The sequence below is a fragment of the Elephas maximus genome, chromosome 4 (assembly GCF_024166365.1).
Source record: "Elephas maximus indicus isolate mEleMax1 chromosome 4, mEleMax1 primary haplotype, whole genome shotgun sequence".
Lineage (NCBI taxonomy): Eukaryota > Metazoa > Chordata > Mammalia > Proboscidea > Elephantidae > Elephas > Elephas maximus.
In genome coordinates, this window is record NC_064822.1 from 81,240,103 (window position 1) to 81,256,628 (window position 16,526).

The window sequence follows — 16,526 nt, forward strand, 5'->3', positions numbered from 1 at the left end:
TTGCTGCACATATTGTTTACATATCTTACCTGGAGAAGAGGAATCAAGCTGCGCATATAATATCACAACCACTGCTTGTGGGTATGAAAGAGGAAACTCCAGTTATCTTAGTGCTGTTTTGTGGAGAAAAAAAAAATGGAACTAAAACTTGAAAGTTAATGAAGAACCTTCAATGCTAGCAAAATAGTATGAACTTTATCTTGTAGTTAGTATTTTTCAAACTGCGAGTCATGAAATCAAAGTCAAGTTTGTGGAGTAAAGACTGTCTTAAAATTTAAAGGAAGCAAAAGAATAGTGACAGAAAATATCAGCAATGTAAGGTGTAGTAAGGGTAAGTTTTGTTTCGTGAAGCTTAGTGTCACGTGTGTGTAAGGTCTCAGTACAAAATGTGTTTCTTACCCTGAATCCCAATCAAAGTTTTAGAGCCACAGTTCTAGGTAGTTCTCCAGATACTAGTGTGCTTAAGAATCTTTTGGGAGTACTTATTAAAATGCAGACTTTGGGCTTCTGATGCTGGTGGTTCATGCTTCGAAGAAAAATTGCAGCAGAGTTTAAGCCGGAATATAGAATTAATGTTTGATTTATTATTTTAATAAATGCTGCTTAGTTAATACCTAGTATTCCAGTGAAAAATGGAAATATTTTATAATTAAATAAAAAGTAGATGACATAGATTATTAAGATGTAGAAGAGAATGCTTTTAAACTCTTCAATGTATTTTTTTTCCACTTTAGGTGTGAGTGAAGTAGATTATAGTCTCTATCCAGATAGAAAACTGCAGGGACAGTGGCTGCGTTCTTACCTTGAAGCCTACAAAGAATATAAGGGCTTTGGGACTGAAGTAACTGAAAAGGAAGTAGAAATACTCTACATTCAAGTCAATCAGTTTGCCTTGGTAAGTTTAAATGTAAGCAATTGATAAAAGATTCTTAGTATAATTTAAAAGTTTCATCATCTTATAGAGTAGTAATTTCCCATTTTAAGTTTTGTGAATTTGTGTCAAAATAATGATTGAAAAAATAGTGATTTGAAAAAACATGATTGTTTACAATTCAAAATACTTGAGGACCAAGATTTTGTTTTGTTCTCTACTGTATCCCCTAGAACAGTGCCTGGCCTAATAGGGGCTCAGTAATTATTTGTTTAATGAATGGATCTTGTTAAGGTTAAGGTTAATGTATGAAACAGTTTTTTATGTTATATCTATTCTCATTTTTTACTCTGTAAAGTATGTAACTAAGGTTAGGTTTAAGAGAAAGGAGGCTTTCCACAGTGCATGTAATCATCACACCTTAATGTTATCACGATAAAAGTAGTTTAGAAGAACCAGTGGAATTATGTTTTCATGACTTAGGCAGCGTTTTGTCTTCTTGATCTTTTTTTTCTATAAGGAGTTGATATTTTAATACCTTGTTATTTTCAGGACCCATTCTCCTTACATGCATGCTTTTTTTTTTTTTTTCGTGTGTTTACATTATCTTTTGAGAATGATATGATGTATTAGGAAGAGATTTTAGCTAAGGTTTTAGACAAATTGAATACTAGGGTGAATTTATTCTAGGGTTTGTTTTTTTTTTAATCTACTTTTTTGTGTTAATATAATTATGTACAGTTGACACGGGAGATTCTTGCTGTGTTGTCTTTACAAATCCTACTCGTGAGTATACTGTTTCCATAGTCTTAAAAGCAGCATTTCCCCTGAGCCATTCAAAATGTATCTCAAGTTAGAGGATGTACTGAAAAGTGGGTTTTACTTGCTGTTCTGACATCTATTTTTAGTAAAATTGTTGGCTACATTAACGGCACATTCTCCAGTAGGTCCTAGGATGCCTGCTGTTTCTATTTATTTAAACTTGATCTTAAAATGGAGAATGTAGGGTTTTTTCCTCCTCACTGGGCCATTTAAACTTCAGAATCAACTTAAAACTTCTTTTTAAGCCTATTTCTGTCTTAGTTTAAGGAATATCACTATTGTTACGATTTGTATTTTTCCCATCTACCCATTTAATTTCTAATGTTCCTAAGGCATTGAATTTCTGTTGATTTTCATATTAACTCCACTTAGCTTAGAAATTGTTAGTCAATAATATTGTTTACTATTAGAAAACTAACTTGGGTTTCTTTGTAAACTTTTGATGATGTTTAACATCTTTTTTGGATATTGTGGTTGTAGCTATATATTTTGTCATTGTTAGGTGTTATGTACAAAGAATGAAACACTGCCTGGTCCTGCACCATCCTCACAGTTGTTATGCTTGAGCCCATTGTTGCAGCTCCTGTGTCAGTCTGTCTTGTTGGGGGTCTTGCTCGTTTTCACTGACCTGCAACCTTACCAAGCATGATATCCTTCTCCAGGGACTGATGCCTCCTGATAACATGTCCAAAGTATCTCAGTGAGACGTAGTCTTGCCATCCTTGCTTCTAAGGAGCATTCTGGTTGTACTTCTTCCAAGACAGATTTGTTTGTTCTTTTGGTAGTCCGTGGTATAGTCAGTATTCTTTGCCAGCAACACAATTCAAAGGCATCAGTTCTTCTTCTGTCTTCCTTATTGATTGTCCAGCTTTCACATGCATATGAAGCGATTGGAAACACCACAGCTTGGGTCAGGCACACCTTAGACTTCAAGATGACATGTTTGCTTTTTAATGTTAAAGGAGTCTTTTTCAGAGATTTGCCCAATGCAGTGCATCTTTTGTTTTCTGTATATGGTATTGAAAAATACAATTGCTAATGGTTTGATCACCAAGTTTTTTGTTAATATTCAGTAATCAGATATCAGGAGCCCTGGTGATGTAGTGGTTAAGAGCTCAGCTGTTAACCAAAAGGTTGGCAGTTCGAATCCACCAGCTACTCCTTGGAAACACTGTGGGCAGTTCTGCCGTGTTCTGTAGGGTCACTGTGAGTCGGAATCGACTTGATAGCAATGGGTTTGGTTTATGGGTTAATCTAAAAAAAAAAAAACTAGGTCACTTAAATTGAAGGCTTGAAAAAGGAGTAAAACATGGTGCATTCTCTCAAGCTGCTATAATTTAAAAGGTCAGATAAGATGTAGAAAATAACATTTTTTTCTGATAAAATTCAATACCCGTTTATACTTAAAATACTTACCAGATTTTTAGAATTGGAAAGGAACTTCTTTAAACTGAGTTTTTTGTTTTTAAGTATTTCCATCAAATGTACAGCAAATTTCATACTCAGTGAAATGTTAAACATACAGTAGAAAGTCTGATGGAAAAATGATAAAAGATAGATAAAATTTTAGTACAGTTTTAGTAGTATTTATTCCGCATTTGAGGAGCCCTACAACTCAACTTGCTAACTTGTTTTAGGATGTCCTCTGGATTTACATATGCATAATTTTTGCAAAAAGTGTATATAGTAAATTTATTGTATTCTGAGGTTCTGATACCAATTCCCAGTTTTTGCTTATTGAGAAACCAATAAAAGCTCTTCATTTATTAAGCCAGTTTTTGTCTGAATTACTCTTCCTGCTTCAACTAAATTCTGATGATTCTCTGTCGTGAGCTTCTCTTGCCTTCTCACCTTTTTCTTCTGGGATAGGTTACTTTCTTGTGTCAGAATAGAAAGAATATAGCAGAAACTAGCAAACACTCACACAGGGCCTCACTGGCCTGTCTCACTGAGATTACCAACTCTCCTTTTGAAACCCTGTCTTTCTTTTTCAAGACTGTATTTATAGCTTCTTTAGTTTACCTTCTGTATCAGCTTTTAATCTCATCTCATTGATCATTGAGTAAATGCCTGTCACACTCACAGGGTTTGAATAAATAAAATTAGGAAAGCAGAGTAAAATAAAAGCAAACCCTCAGTCTTTCTCCTTTATTATCTTTCATGCACTCTTCAGACGACTGCTGTCTGCCTTCTTTGTCACAACTTAAAAAAATTTTAGGTAAGGGTTAACAGGAATGACATAATGGCTAAGTCCAACTGAAACTTTTCAGTCTTAATTGATGTGTCCGTAGCATTTGAAATTATTAACTATCGATTCTTAAAATTTCCTCTTCCCTTAACTTTTGTGATACCATTCTTCCTTGGTTCTTTTCCTACTTTTTTGTCCTTTCCTGTTTAGTCTCTTTACGTGGCTGCTCCTTTTTCTCCTGTTCCGCCAGTCACCTTACATGTTGATGTCTCCTAGTGTTCTGATTTTGGGCTCCCTTTTCAGTTTACATACTTTTGTTGAGTGATCTGGTCCCATGGCCCTTCTGTTAATGATACCAATTTGTATCTCTGTCCACTGTTGAACTCTAGATCAGTACTGACTCTGCTCTCTAACTGGAGTTCATTAGTATCTGCCCCCAGTATATCTAAACCTAAATTGGTTTTTCATAGCCTTATCCTCTACCCCATTCTTTAGTCTTTATTTCACTATCTTAGTTTAATTAAAATATCATCCATTCAGTTGCTGTATTCTGAAACTAGGAAATTATCTTTCATGTCTTCCTTTTCCTCATTCTTAACATTTCTTCTGTTTCCAAGTTCTGTTATTGTTGGTTCCTAAAATTTTCTCAGTTCCAGCCCTTTCTCCTTAATTCTGTGACCTCCAATTAAGCCATAATCTCCTATCTACATTAGCAATTGCTACTGCTGGTCCATTTGACTTCAGTTTCTCTCTGTCTCTCTGTCTTTAATTCAACCAGCATTAAAAAAGTGATCTTTCTAAATAATTAGAATCCAATTGTGTCATTTCCTATGTTATGGCTCCTTAATGACTTACAGATTGAATTCTAAATGATAGCAACTGCAAATTCTGTGTTATTCTCATTATTTTCCACCTCACACTTCTACTTCAGCAGTCATCCTTTTTGTCTTCTGACTATTCAATGATGTTTCATGCCTATGTAGTTTGCATAGGTTGTTTATTTTCCCTAGAGTACCCTTTTCTTCGTATCTCCAACAAATTCCTTTTGTTCCTTATGGATGTGCTTTAAATACTATTTCTTCCTCTGTGAAAGTAAAATGACGGACAAAACTAGATATTTGCGTTATAAAACTAACCAGCATATTTACCAGTTTTTTAAACTTTGAGGAGTTTTTAGACACGTTCGCAGACTTGGAAAGGATTCTTTCTAAATAAAATATTAGGATTAAGTAGGAGTTTTTCAGAAAACAGGTTGGGGATTTATTTTAGTTATTTTCTTTGCAACAGGTGTGGGTAGCTTGGAAATTAAAATTACCTTTAACGAAGAGACTTACATACTCATAAATTCTAAATCTGAGAGAAATAGTGTAAGTAAGTCATAGAATCACAGACTATGTTATTTTATTTGGAATTAAGTATTCTTCTCTTTGGCCTTTCTGAGAACGGACTATTTCCTGCCTTGCAAGAAAGGCATTTTCTTTACATCCATTTCTGTGTTGTATACAAATTTTTCGTTTTTCATGCTGTCAAAAAGTGTTGTCTTCCAAAATGAGATTTTTATGAGGATTTATGTATAATGGTTCTTCAATATGGAATCATTTAGTTATTTATAGTACTTTATAAATAAAAATGTATCGAGAAATACAGTTACTAACTCTGTTTGAAAAATAGTGGGTAGAGCTGGTTTACAGTTATTACTAGGTCCCAAAAGTTCCCCGATTTCTCAATCTTTTCTACTACAGAACCGATTTAATAGGAAGAAGAGATTAGGGTACTATCCACAAATGGTTTTATATTACTTAAAATATGCCAAGATGATTTAGCTTAGCGATTCTCAAGCTTTTTGATCTTAGGACCCCCATGTACTCTTAAAATTTTCATAAGACCTCTAGGAGTTTTTGTTTACGTGGATTATATCTATCAATATTTACCATGTTTGAAATTAAAACAAAATAAAAAGAAATACAAAATATAGATTAAAAAATTTTTATTAGTAAGCTCATTACATGTTAACATAAAAACCATTTTTAAAATTAAAAAATAACTATTTTCCAAAACACAAAAACATTTAATGAGAAGAATGGTGTTATTTTACACTTTTATACATCTCTTTAGTATCTGGCATAATAGAATATAGCTGGATGGTAGAATCTGCTTCTGTATTCCCTCTGCCGCAAGATTATTGTTTTGGTTGAACTAGATGAAGAAAATCCAGTTTCACACATAATATGTTGTTGCAAAAGACCGGAGTATTTTCTTTTTTCGATAACTGTATACTATTTTTTGATACTATACCAAAACTCAACAAGTGGTAGTTTCTTAAAAGGTTAGTTGTAATGTTCAATCTGAACATACTGATTAACTTTTTGGAATCTCTAATACATTAAAAACTGTTGGTTTATTTTGCACTTTGAATGACTCTTTTTACTTGTACATGTAATTGTTACATCATATATTAAATTTGGAAAATTTTGATTCATTCAGTTGTGCAAATTTTCCAAATGTTGACGCACTTTATTCCATAATATCAAAAAAATCACATTCACTGATACCACTACCAGTATCATCAGCTAAGTTTTATGTACTTTATTGAGAAGCTTTTAAGCTCATGGGATCAAATACGGATTTTCCGAAATTCAAATTTTTGGTTGAAAGCTCAGATTTTATCATTGGCAACAAATTCTGTCAGTTATTTTTCTTGAAGTGACAGGGTCTTCTTTTTATATTGAGAAAATGTCTGCCAAATACTCAAGTCTGATAACTTTAGTTCATGTATCAGTAGTTCTTTTAAGTAAAAATAGTGTTCCATTAAATATGTGTGAGTCAGCTCACAACTCAGTCACACAAGTGCTTTTCCTTGAGACAGACTTTGGGTATGCCGCAGATGTGCTTTATGTGTTCTTCCTATTTCATCATACAGAATGTTAAAACAAGGGCCAAGAGTTAATAAAATTCATAGGTGTAATGCCTTAATAAAGGACACTTTTTTTTTTCACATTTTGATCAGTTTTTTTTTTAATTTTATTGTGCTTTAAGTGAAAGTTTATACAAATCAAGTCAGTCTCTCACACAAAAACCCATATACACCTTGCTACACACTCCCAATTACTCTCCCCTTTTTTTAATGAGACAGCCTGCTGTCTCCCTCCACTCTCTCTTTTCGTGTCCTTTTCGCCAGCTTCTAATCCCCTCCACCCTCTCATCTCCCCTCCAGGCAGGAGATGCCAACATAGTCTCAAGCGTCCACCTGATCCAAGAAGCTCACTCCTCACTAGCATCCCTCTCCAACCCACTGTCCAGTCCAATCCGTGTCTGACGAGTTGGCTTCGGGAATGGTTCCTGTCCTGGGGCAACAGAAGGTCTGGGGGCCATGACCACCGGGGTCCTTCTAGTCTCAGTCAGACCATTAAGTCTGGTCTTATGAGAATTTGGGGTCTGCATCCCACTGCTCTCCTGCTCCCTCAGAGGTTCTCTGTTGTGTTCCCTGTCAGGGCAGTCATTGGTTGTAGCCGGGCACCATCTAGTTCTTCTGGTCTCAGGCTGATGTAGTCTCTGGTTTATGTGGCCATTTCTGTCTCTTGGGCTCATAATCACCTTGTGTTCTTGGTGTTCTTCATTCTCCTTTGATCTAGGTGGGTTGAGACCAATTGATGCATCTTAGATGGCTGCTTGCTAACGTTTAAGACCCCAGACGCCACTCTTCAAAGTGGGATGCAGAATGTTTTGTTAATAGATTTTATTATGCCAATTGACTTAGATGTCCCCTGAAACCATGGTCCCCAGACCCCTGTCCCTGCTATGCTGGCCTTCAAAGCATTCAGTTTATTCAGGAAACTTCTTTGCTTTTGGTTTAGTCCAATTGTGCTGACCTCCCCTGTATTGTGTGCTGTCTTTCCAATAAAGGACAGTCTTTAGTGAGACTTGCTTTTTACTGTGAGTGTGTGGTGATGAAGAATAAGGTTGCTGCACTATAGTAAAACTCATGAGAGCCAGGAACTCGATGTGACTGCCTTGTTTTTCCGGGTCTTGCGAATTTTCTGCCTTTGACAGGGTGCAGTCTACCACTTCTCTGTCGCTTGTTTTAGTGGAAAATATTTGAGTTTTCCTTCTCTGACAGGTTTCCACCTTACACAGGTTCTGGCTTTCACAGGTTTTATTTTAGTGGTGTGGTGTCATTGTCTTGACTTAGGTTAGGATGCCAGCAGTTTTACCCACCACTGCTTTTGTGCCATCAGTTCAAATGTCATCATAAGTGAAAAAGGCAAATAACTTATTAGTATTTTTATGAAAATAGTTTTGGGCCTCAGAACCTCCCAGAGGTATACATGGACCACAGTTTGAGAACCATTATCTAGACTTTCAAATGGAAGTCATCTCATCTCAAAATTCACTTTCAATACCTTAGGTACTTCCTTAGGTAGAAAGAAGACCATTTTGGAAAATCTTTATCATTTTTATCATTCTAATTTCATATAGTAACAATAGCTAACATTTTATTGGATATTTGCTGTATGCTAGGCATTAGTTAGGCATTAGTAGTGTTATTACTTACATTTTACAGATGAGGAAATTAAGGCACAGAGAGGTTAATTAAATTGTTCAAAGCCATACAGCTAGTAAATTTTATAATCTGACTCAGAGCCCATCTATTTTTTAAAACCATGATGCTTCATATGTATGAATCTGTATCTCTTTACTACATGTTTTGTTCTTTTTTTATGCATGTATTTGATTTGATAGCAAGTTATATTCGATGGCACTAGTTTTTTTTTTAATCTATATATATAAATAAATAAATCCTGTTAGTGATTTTTTTTAGAAAGATTAAAACCAAGTGCAGTAGTAATCCCAGCAACATACATTTTAAGTAGAGCTCTTTAGTGGGTAAAAATTTTTTTTAACATATGTTATTTCCATTAACCTTTAAAGCAGAATGGCTAATGTTACTCCGATGTTTTAAGTTATGAATCTGTGACTTAAAATTTGTGACTATTAGAGATTGCAAAGTGAGTTAGTGACAGAGACTGGGCTTGAACCCACATGCTCTTTAATGCAAAATAAAAATTCTTTCTGATACACTTTGCAGGTTCAGCTACCAAATTCATTTTTTTCCCAAATTTTATTTTTAATACCGAGATCATATATGTTGAGTAATTTTTTATTAGAGATCTTTTGTTGTTACTATAGTAGTGCAGTGAATTTCACTGAAACAAAAACCTTGGCTTGAAGATCTTTTTTTCTAATTAGAGCAGTTACAGTATTTCTTAGAAAGTGAAATTTTATTAGTGTTCTCAGAATGTAAACGTATCATCATATTTAACTGTAAATAGATTGTAACGCGTACACACACAGTTATTTTTTAGTTCCTAAACACTTACACATTCTTCTGTTTTTTCTTTTAAATCCTAGAATCTATTTTTCTCTGGCTTAAATGAAGCTGTGTTACTTCCTTTATGTTGTGGTCGGTTATGCTGAATAGAGTCAATAAAATTGTTTTTCAGCTATTTATCATCTCTAGACTATTCTTTGTTTGGAGACTATTCTTTGCATTTAAATATTTATTGTTTCTGGAATTTATATTTTCCTTTTTGTGTATTTTTGGCAAAAAAAAGATACCTTTGATAATAACATAGGAAAGCCTTTTAGCAGTTATTACCATTAAAAACACAATTAACGTCTATCAATATTGATGCTGAGCCGTGCTTTGTACAAAGCAGGTTACAGAAATTGGGCTGTTTTTTAAGTGATTATAATTTCTCTCTCTGGTGTGGGCAAAAATGATCTCTAGCCATCCAGGTAACTGTATACACTTCAGTATTACCTGTATTTTAAATATTTTATATAATAAAAGCAGTGAGAAAGAAAATATGCGTGGAGTTGATGAAAAAATTGGATTGTTTTTCACAATTTGATTAACAGTTAACTTGTTTGTTTACTTGTTTTGCAAAGAAATGCATTATCATAATTCTTGAATTTTTTCTCCCTCCTTTTAGGCTTCTCATTTCTTTTGGGGATTGTGGGCTTTGATTCAAGCCAAATATTCCACTATTGAATTTGATTTTCTTGGGTAAGTTTTAATTTTACTCTATGCATTACGTTTGTCTCTACTCTTATTTTGGATTAACATTGAGAACTCATATGAAGCATTGCACTTAATTTTGTCAGTCAAGTATAAAGGCTGCAAATATTTGGGCTGTGAGGAAATGTAAGTGTTCTCTGTATTAGAAAAAGTGTCCAGTAGGTGGTGCAATAAACTAAAAATATGTCTTTTGAAATCTTAAAACTTAAAAAAACCAGTTTAGGTGAGTGAGTGGAAATACAGAAGTGATTAAGTTTTCAGCTTTAACTAATCTTGTTATTCACTTTTCTCACTAGGTATGCAATTGTGCGTTTTAACCAATACTTCAAAATGAAGCCTGAAGTTACTGCGTTAAAAGTGCCTGAGTAGAGAGGAGATTTAATTATTCTCAAGTATTTGAGCATTCCTTGTGAATCTTTCCTTAAAGAAATTCTGAAAAGCCAATATTTGTTAAAATTCTGTTAATTTGGTTATCTTGCTTTACAAATTGGGCCTCTCAACAACCAATCTATATTTTAAATAGACAGAATGATGTCAAGAAATATACCTACTGCTGTCAGTATGTAGTGGATTAGAAATTTGTTAAATCTACAAAAAGCTATAAAGACGTCAGTTTAATCCTTGCTTTGATATCCTAATCTGTGTTGTATGTGAATTATTTATTATAAAGTTAGCATTCTGTGGCTGCTTTCATCTGTTTGTTGAGTGTAAGCAATGTAAATGTTCTGGAGTAGTTTTCCTTTAATATGATTAATTTCAGTAAACATTCTAGGTATTCAGTGTCAACATTAAAATTGATGCACTGTAAGTGAAATGAATCATTTACTCTTGAAACACCAGTCACTGGTGTAGATAACTTGGGCTGTTCATATAAAAATGTCTGTTTAGGAGGATGAAATATGTTCACCTGTGTTGATGGTACATCTTTTTAATTTGAATATTGGAAAGCATTTCTTTTTTCGGTTATATATCTTAGAACGAAATTATCTTTTCCCTGCATAGTCTGGCAGTAAGAATATTGATGTGTACCATATAATCCTGGAATAGATACAATGATTTAATGTTACTACAATCTGTATTAAGTAATTTTTTATATACTAAATATGGTCATCTAAGTACGAGTTTCAGTTTTTAAAATTTTATTTTATCAAATTGTTTTTAACCAAAATTTTGTTTTACTTACTGAGATCTTCTATATTTTTGTTTGTTTTTGTATAACAGCTAGTATAATAGTTGCAGTTTTTGAAGCAAATATTGAAAGCTTATCATACTTGGGAACAAGAAAACATCATATAGATTCTTTTTTACCTCTCCAATTTCATTCCTCATATTTTTATTTCATGTTTATTTCGGCCCCGTATCTTTAGACTGATAGTAAATGACTACTTGATGCATGTGATATGTTGAAGTTGTTAAAAGGATTAAACAAGGAGCATTTAGGACATTGATCTTGTACACTTAAAATTGGATATACCAAAATGTGAACTAAGCAGAAATACGATGAGAGAGCTTTTTTTTTTTCTTTTTTTAATGTTTTGTTTCGTCTTGCTTTTATTTAACTATATGTTTTTTTATTTTGTTTGGATTTAGGCAGTTATATGGAAGGAAGTTAGATATTTGGGATAGATAAGTAGGCTTCAAGTTTTGTGATTGCTGTGTGGGGTTGAACAGTCATAATAATTTTACTTTGAAAATTAGTCTGACAAGCTTTGCACTTTGGTCACATAAGTGCCCATGTACAAAGTTGGCTTAATAGATCTGCATATTCAGAATATGCGGCCACCAATTTCACCTCTGAAAAACCTTACGGGGAGTTTGCTGTATTATTCCAGATGACTGAGTATACGCTCAGACAAGTGCTTTAAACACACTTGGATTATTTCAAGATGTTTAAAGCTAATAAGTAGAAACACTTAAAGGCCATTTTGAAATGGTAAATTCTGGTTACAGAAATAGAAACGTAAAGTCTGTTTGTAGCTATAACAGTGTTAGACCAAGATTTGTTTTCTACCTCCCCAATGTTATAAATGTTCACCTTTGTTTTTATAAACACATTTACTATAGGATCAGTAGAATTTTGTCCAGTCGATTAAGTGAATGGAACCAATTAAACAATAGCTTTCTTAATGTTAGGGTGAACTTTAAAAAGTTGTTTTTGATGTGATTTTCATCTGTGGTTGCAACATTTTCTTAAAATGATGAAGAATATGTAATACTCTTGATTTTTTTTTTTTTGCTTTCTGACTTCTTAAAGTTCAACAGTGTATATATTGGAGTACTATGGGAGGAAAGAAGGCAATTTATCTACCTTACTCCATAATCTGACTTCAGACCATTTGGAATAGACATTTCACTGAGCCAATGCTGGTAGACTGTGCATAGCCGCTAGCTGTGACTCTATTGTAAGCATTTCTGAGAGATTTGTATAGAAGTGAATATAATGGGGAGTAGGGACTCTCTAGCCCGAGGAGTATGCAATGGATCTCCAATATGAAGTGAGGTATTTAGTATTTTGTCCCACTCTTTGGAGAGATTTTAGGTGTTGTAATGCTCTGATACTTCCTGTACAGGCATTTGGAATGATGGTGCAGGCTTAAAAATAGGGCTCAAAATTGCTTCCCTTTATATTTACCATTTGAGGGGTTCTAAAGGAAGGTAAATCTCAACCACAATCTAAAAGCATCTCTCTAAAATTTGTTTTGTGGCTTTCTGAGATGTCTGTTGCCTTTTTATGTTAAGCTAAGGAACTTGAATGCCTTACCTAATAACTCATCTGGTAGTAAGCCCATTTTGTAAATACGAGAATGGTTGTTACAAGTGGCATCCATGTATATTCAATGTTAGTAGACCATAGTGGCCTGGATGCTTTTAACAAGCAAAATTCAACGATCCACCTCCCTCTTTTTTCCTTACACATTTGTATGACCTTACCTGACTAGTAATACTTGATTTTTTCCTCTCCTAACGCCATGCTACTACCACTTTCTGGGAATCGAGATGTGGTAGTAAATTATACTATTCACATGGTCACCCGAGATCAGTATGAGCACAAAACTCATCAGCTAGGTCTGCCTGGAATGTATATACAGCAATGTAAATAAAAATTTGTAAATTAGTGTGAATTGTATCTTGCATATGAGATTGTATATGTTTTTGCATTCTCTCTTTTTTTTGGTAGAAATTGTTCTGTAAGAAAATGATCCAGCTTTTTGGTTTTGGACTGGAAATAGACAACAATTCTGGCTGCACAGTGGGATAACAGAGGAACTGGGAAATAGGGTTTATCAATTTTTATGTTAATGTCAGCACCTATTTAGCCTCTCAGTGCCTAATGTGACTTTTCTTCACTTCTTTAGTTGACATTAGTTTTTGTGAGATTAGATTCCTGGAAGTAGTGAGTTTATACACTGTTATATTAATAGAGCTCCATTCTTTGAGTCATGGTTCTAAGCTAAAGCAAATTAAAAATGTAACTTAATGATTGAAAACTGAACCATTATTACCTTTTCCTATTTTCAGGGTTGTTAACCTTTTTCTAAAAAACAAAACAAAACAAAAACCAAACCTTAAATTTTATATGTCCAGACCCCATGTATACAAGAAATAGGATAAATAGCAGCTTAACATATAAATAATAGTTCATCTTAAGTATATCTTAGTTGGCTTCTCTAAATAAAGTTGTTCATGATGGACTTTTAAAAGACAGAAAAGTTATAAGTCAACTATTTTCCATTTAGTCTAAAAATACTTACTTTCAACTTTATTTTGACTTCATAATTATGTTAACAAACTTTTCAGATTTAAGAAAAAAAATTTTCCCCAAACACTCTCAATTAGAAGTTAGAAACCTACCCCACTTTAAAAATTATAACGTTTCTTTTTTAGATTACAAACGTTCTGTAACGTTTTGTGAATTCCTTACTTTTTAATATAAATTATAGTATTATCTAGTAGTTTGATTTTCTGCTTTAAATTGCTTTTAATAACCATTTTGTACTGCATCTCAAAGTGATATAGATTTAAACTTTTAATATTCCTCAGTCATTCAGTTGATAGACAAACAACAGTGCTTTATGCTAGGAGGAGGTTTTGTTATTGGCAGCAATTTGTAGTATTTTACGGAAAAGAAGGCAAGTGCTTGTAATTATAACGGACAAAGGAGGAAGAATTATATGTGGTAAAGTAGCTTTATCTTTATTTTGAAATTGATTAGCTCTGATTTTTTTGTTTTCTACAGTAGATTATAAAATATCCTTTGGGAACTTAGTTACATATTAACTAATTTACTTGTTTTGTTTCTTTTTAAAGAAGATATTTCTTATACTGAACCACTTTTTCATCCCTGTTACATACCATTTGTGTGATGATAGTGTTATGTCTTGGGACTTGATGTCTTTGGACAGGAAAGTATATCAGCTATTTTAAATGAATTTTTCCCATCTCTGAAGCTGACTCTGTAAATGTTTTGCTGTAAAAGAAAAGCCTTTGATTTGCATTGCAAGTAGATTATTGGGGCATCTTTTTTTCCAAAGTGAATGATACATTGACAAATGAAATCTGGCAACATTTTTGTTTCTAATACCTAATACTTGAAAACTGAAATTAATGAGAACATTATAGGATGAATTAGGTTTTTCTGAACAGATTTTTCTCCCCCAGATTTTATTTTTGGATCATAATTTTCCAAAGATATGGACTGTTTAAATGGAAAAAATAACATTGCTTGTAGAAAATACCCTTTTGTGTTTGAGAGATCCGAAATTCAAGTTGTTAGTAGGTTTCTGTCTGAAATGTGCTTTCTCTTCTTTCCTATACTTGGTGTACCAACTGTACTACTCATGCTGTAAACCAGTGGGATTAAGATATCATTGTATCCGTGTACAGTCTGAATCCTGTAGCTTTTTCTAGTTATGAAAATACAACTCTCTAAAATCCCATTTTAATCTCTAAATGTAGACATTTTTGTTGTTTACATCTTACCCATTAATGGTATTATGACTACCATTAATCATTTTAATAAAACACTGATAAAATGTTTATAAAAACTGAAAGCAAAGCATATTGTTATTTGAACTAGTTAATGAAGAGTAAGGTAAAGTTGACTGATTTGAATTGTAGGTGTTCCATTAGCTAAATTTTAAAACTTTTAATAAAGGAACTTTCAAAGATAAGTTGACGCTATGGTATCCATATAAATTAGCTTCTGTGACCTGGAAAAGACCCCCATAAAGCTGTGGAGGAGATGGCAGTGTATACGTGCCATGGCTGTTGTCGTGTGCTGCTACTGCTTAGATGTAAGTAGTGACACACTGAAATCCTTGTTGCCTGGTAATCTTTAAGTAATTTCCTCTACTTATCTATAGTAAAAAACTATAAATCGATGGGATCTGCAAACAGGAAACTTTTTGACTGCATTGTAATTTAGGAGCCTTTGTACAGCCAGGTCAGTTTCCATGATACGAAGTATTTGACTTTTAAAATATACTCTTATAAGGAAGAATACGTGGTATTACTCCATGTGCTTAAATGATAATTTCCTTATTCAGTTTCAGAAGAAAAAATGCCAAGTAGTAATTACCATTGCATTAACTGTATACTGAATTGGGAAATTGTGGCATAAAACTTAAATCTGTGTTTATCAAATGTGAACCATAGTAGTATAATGCTGCTTTGTATATACTGTAAGTGCTACAAATAGTCTGAGCACTGAAAATGTATTGATACCTCTCAAATAAATGCAACTTTTGATGTAGGTGTTTTGATACGCTCAGAAAGTATCTGAGTGTCTGCGAACTTGTTAATCTGTTTGGTAATGAAGATACTTCCTTTTTTTTGTTGCATATTTACATGTTCAAAATGCAGTTTTTACATTTTTTACTACTGTTAATTTAAGTAAAATTTGTTTTGTGGATAAAATGGGGTTGCCAGTGAAAAAAAATTTAAAACCTCATTCATCTCACTGCTTAAGTAAAAATACATTTTTTGCTATATGTTCATAAGCTTTTAATGACACTGTATTTCTGTTCAAATATAAGTGATGTTTTGGCTTTATTTCTGTCCAGTAAGGCCTTTTGTCATTGATTAAATAAAGGAATGTATCTTTTTGAAGAGATTTATATTCTGTAAATAAAAATAAAAATTGGCTATAACAATAAAGTTGGGTTCTAACTTCATTGTATCCATAATTTTATTGTCACTTTATTTTTTAGGTTTTCTTTTTGTAGGATATCTGGAAAAACAAGGCTTTTAAAACAGTTTTGAGAAAAGTTCAGAAAATGTGTTGAGGTGATAGTGTGGAATATCATGTAACTTAGGAACAAGTTCTGTTTACCTAATTTAAAAATTCATTATTCTTTTAACCACTGTGCTTAATTTGTGTCTTCTCTGCTTGGGGCTGGAGGTGGGAAACGTAGATGAATAAAAACATTGTCTGGGACCTAGCATCTGCAACGTTTATTAAGCTCTTGACAAATGTCAGATACTGTGATAGATGGTGGACATACAAGGATAAATAAGACGTGATCAGTGCCTTCAGGTGATGTCTGTTTACCATGAAGATCAGTTCT

General features: G+C 33.3%; 1 protein-coding gene across 1 annotated transcript in view; it reads left to right on the plus strand.

Moving 5' to 3' along the window:
- ETNK1 (ethanolamine kinase 1) overlaps nt 1-16,138 on the plus strand; it is a 58,780-nt gene extending 42,642 nt beyond the window's left edge. The window contains exons 6-8 of the mRNA XM_049882628.1: nt 735-895; nt 9,875-9,948; nt 10,257-16,138. Of these exons, the coding sequence (XP_049738585.1) occupies nt 735-895; nt 9,875-9,948; nt 10,257-10,329 (308 nt within the window). The 3' untranslated portion in view covers nt 10,330-16,138. The remainder of the gene's footprint in view (nt 1-734; nt 896-9,874; nt 9,949-10,256) is intronic.
- Nucleotides 16,139-16,526: the final 388 nt, after the last annotated feature.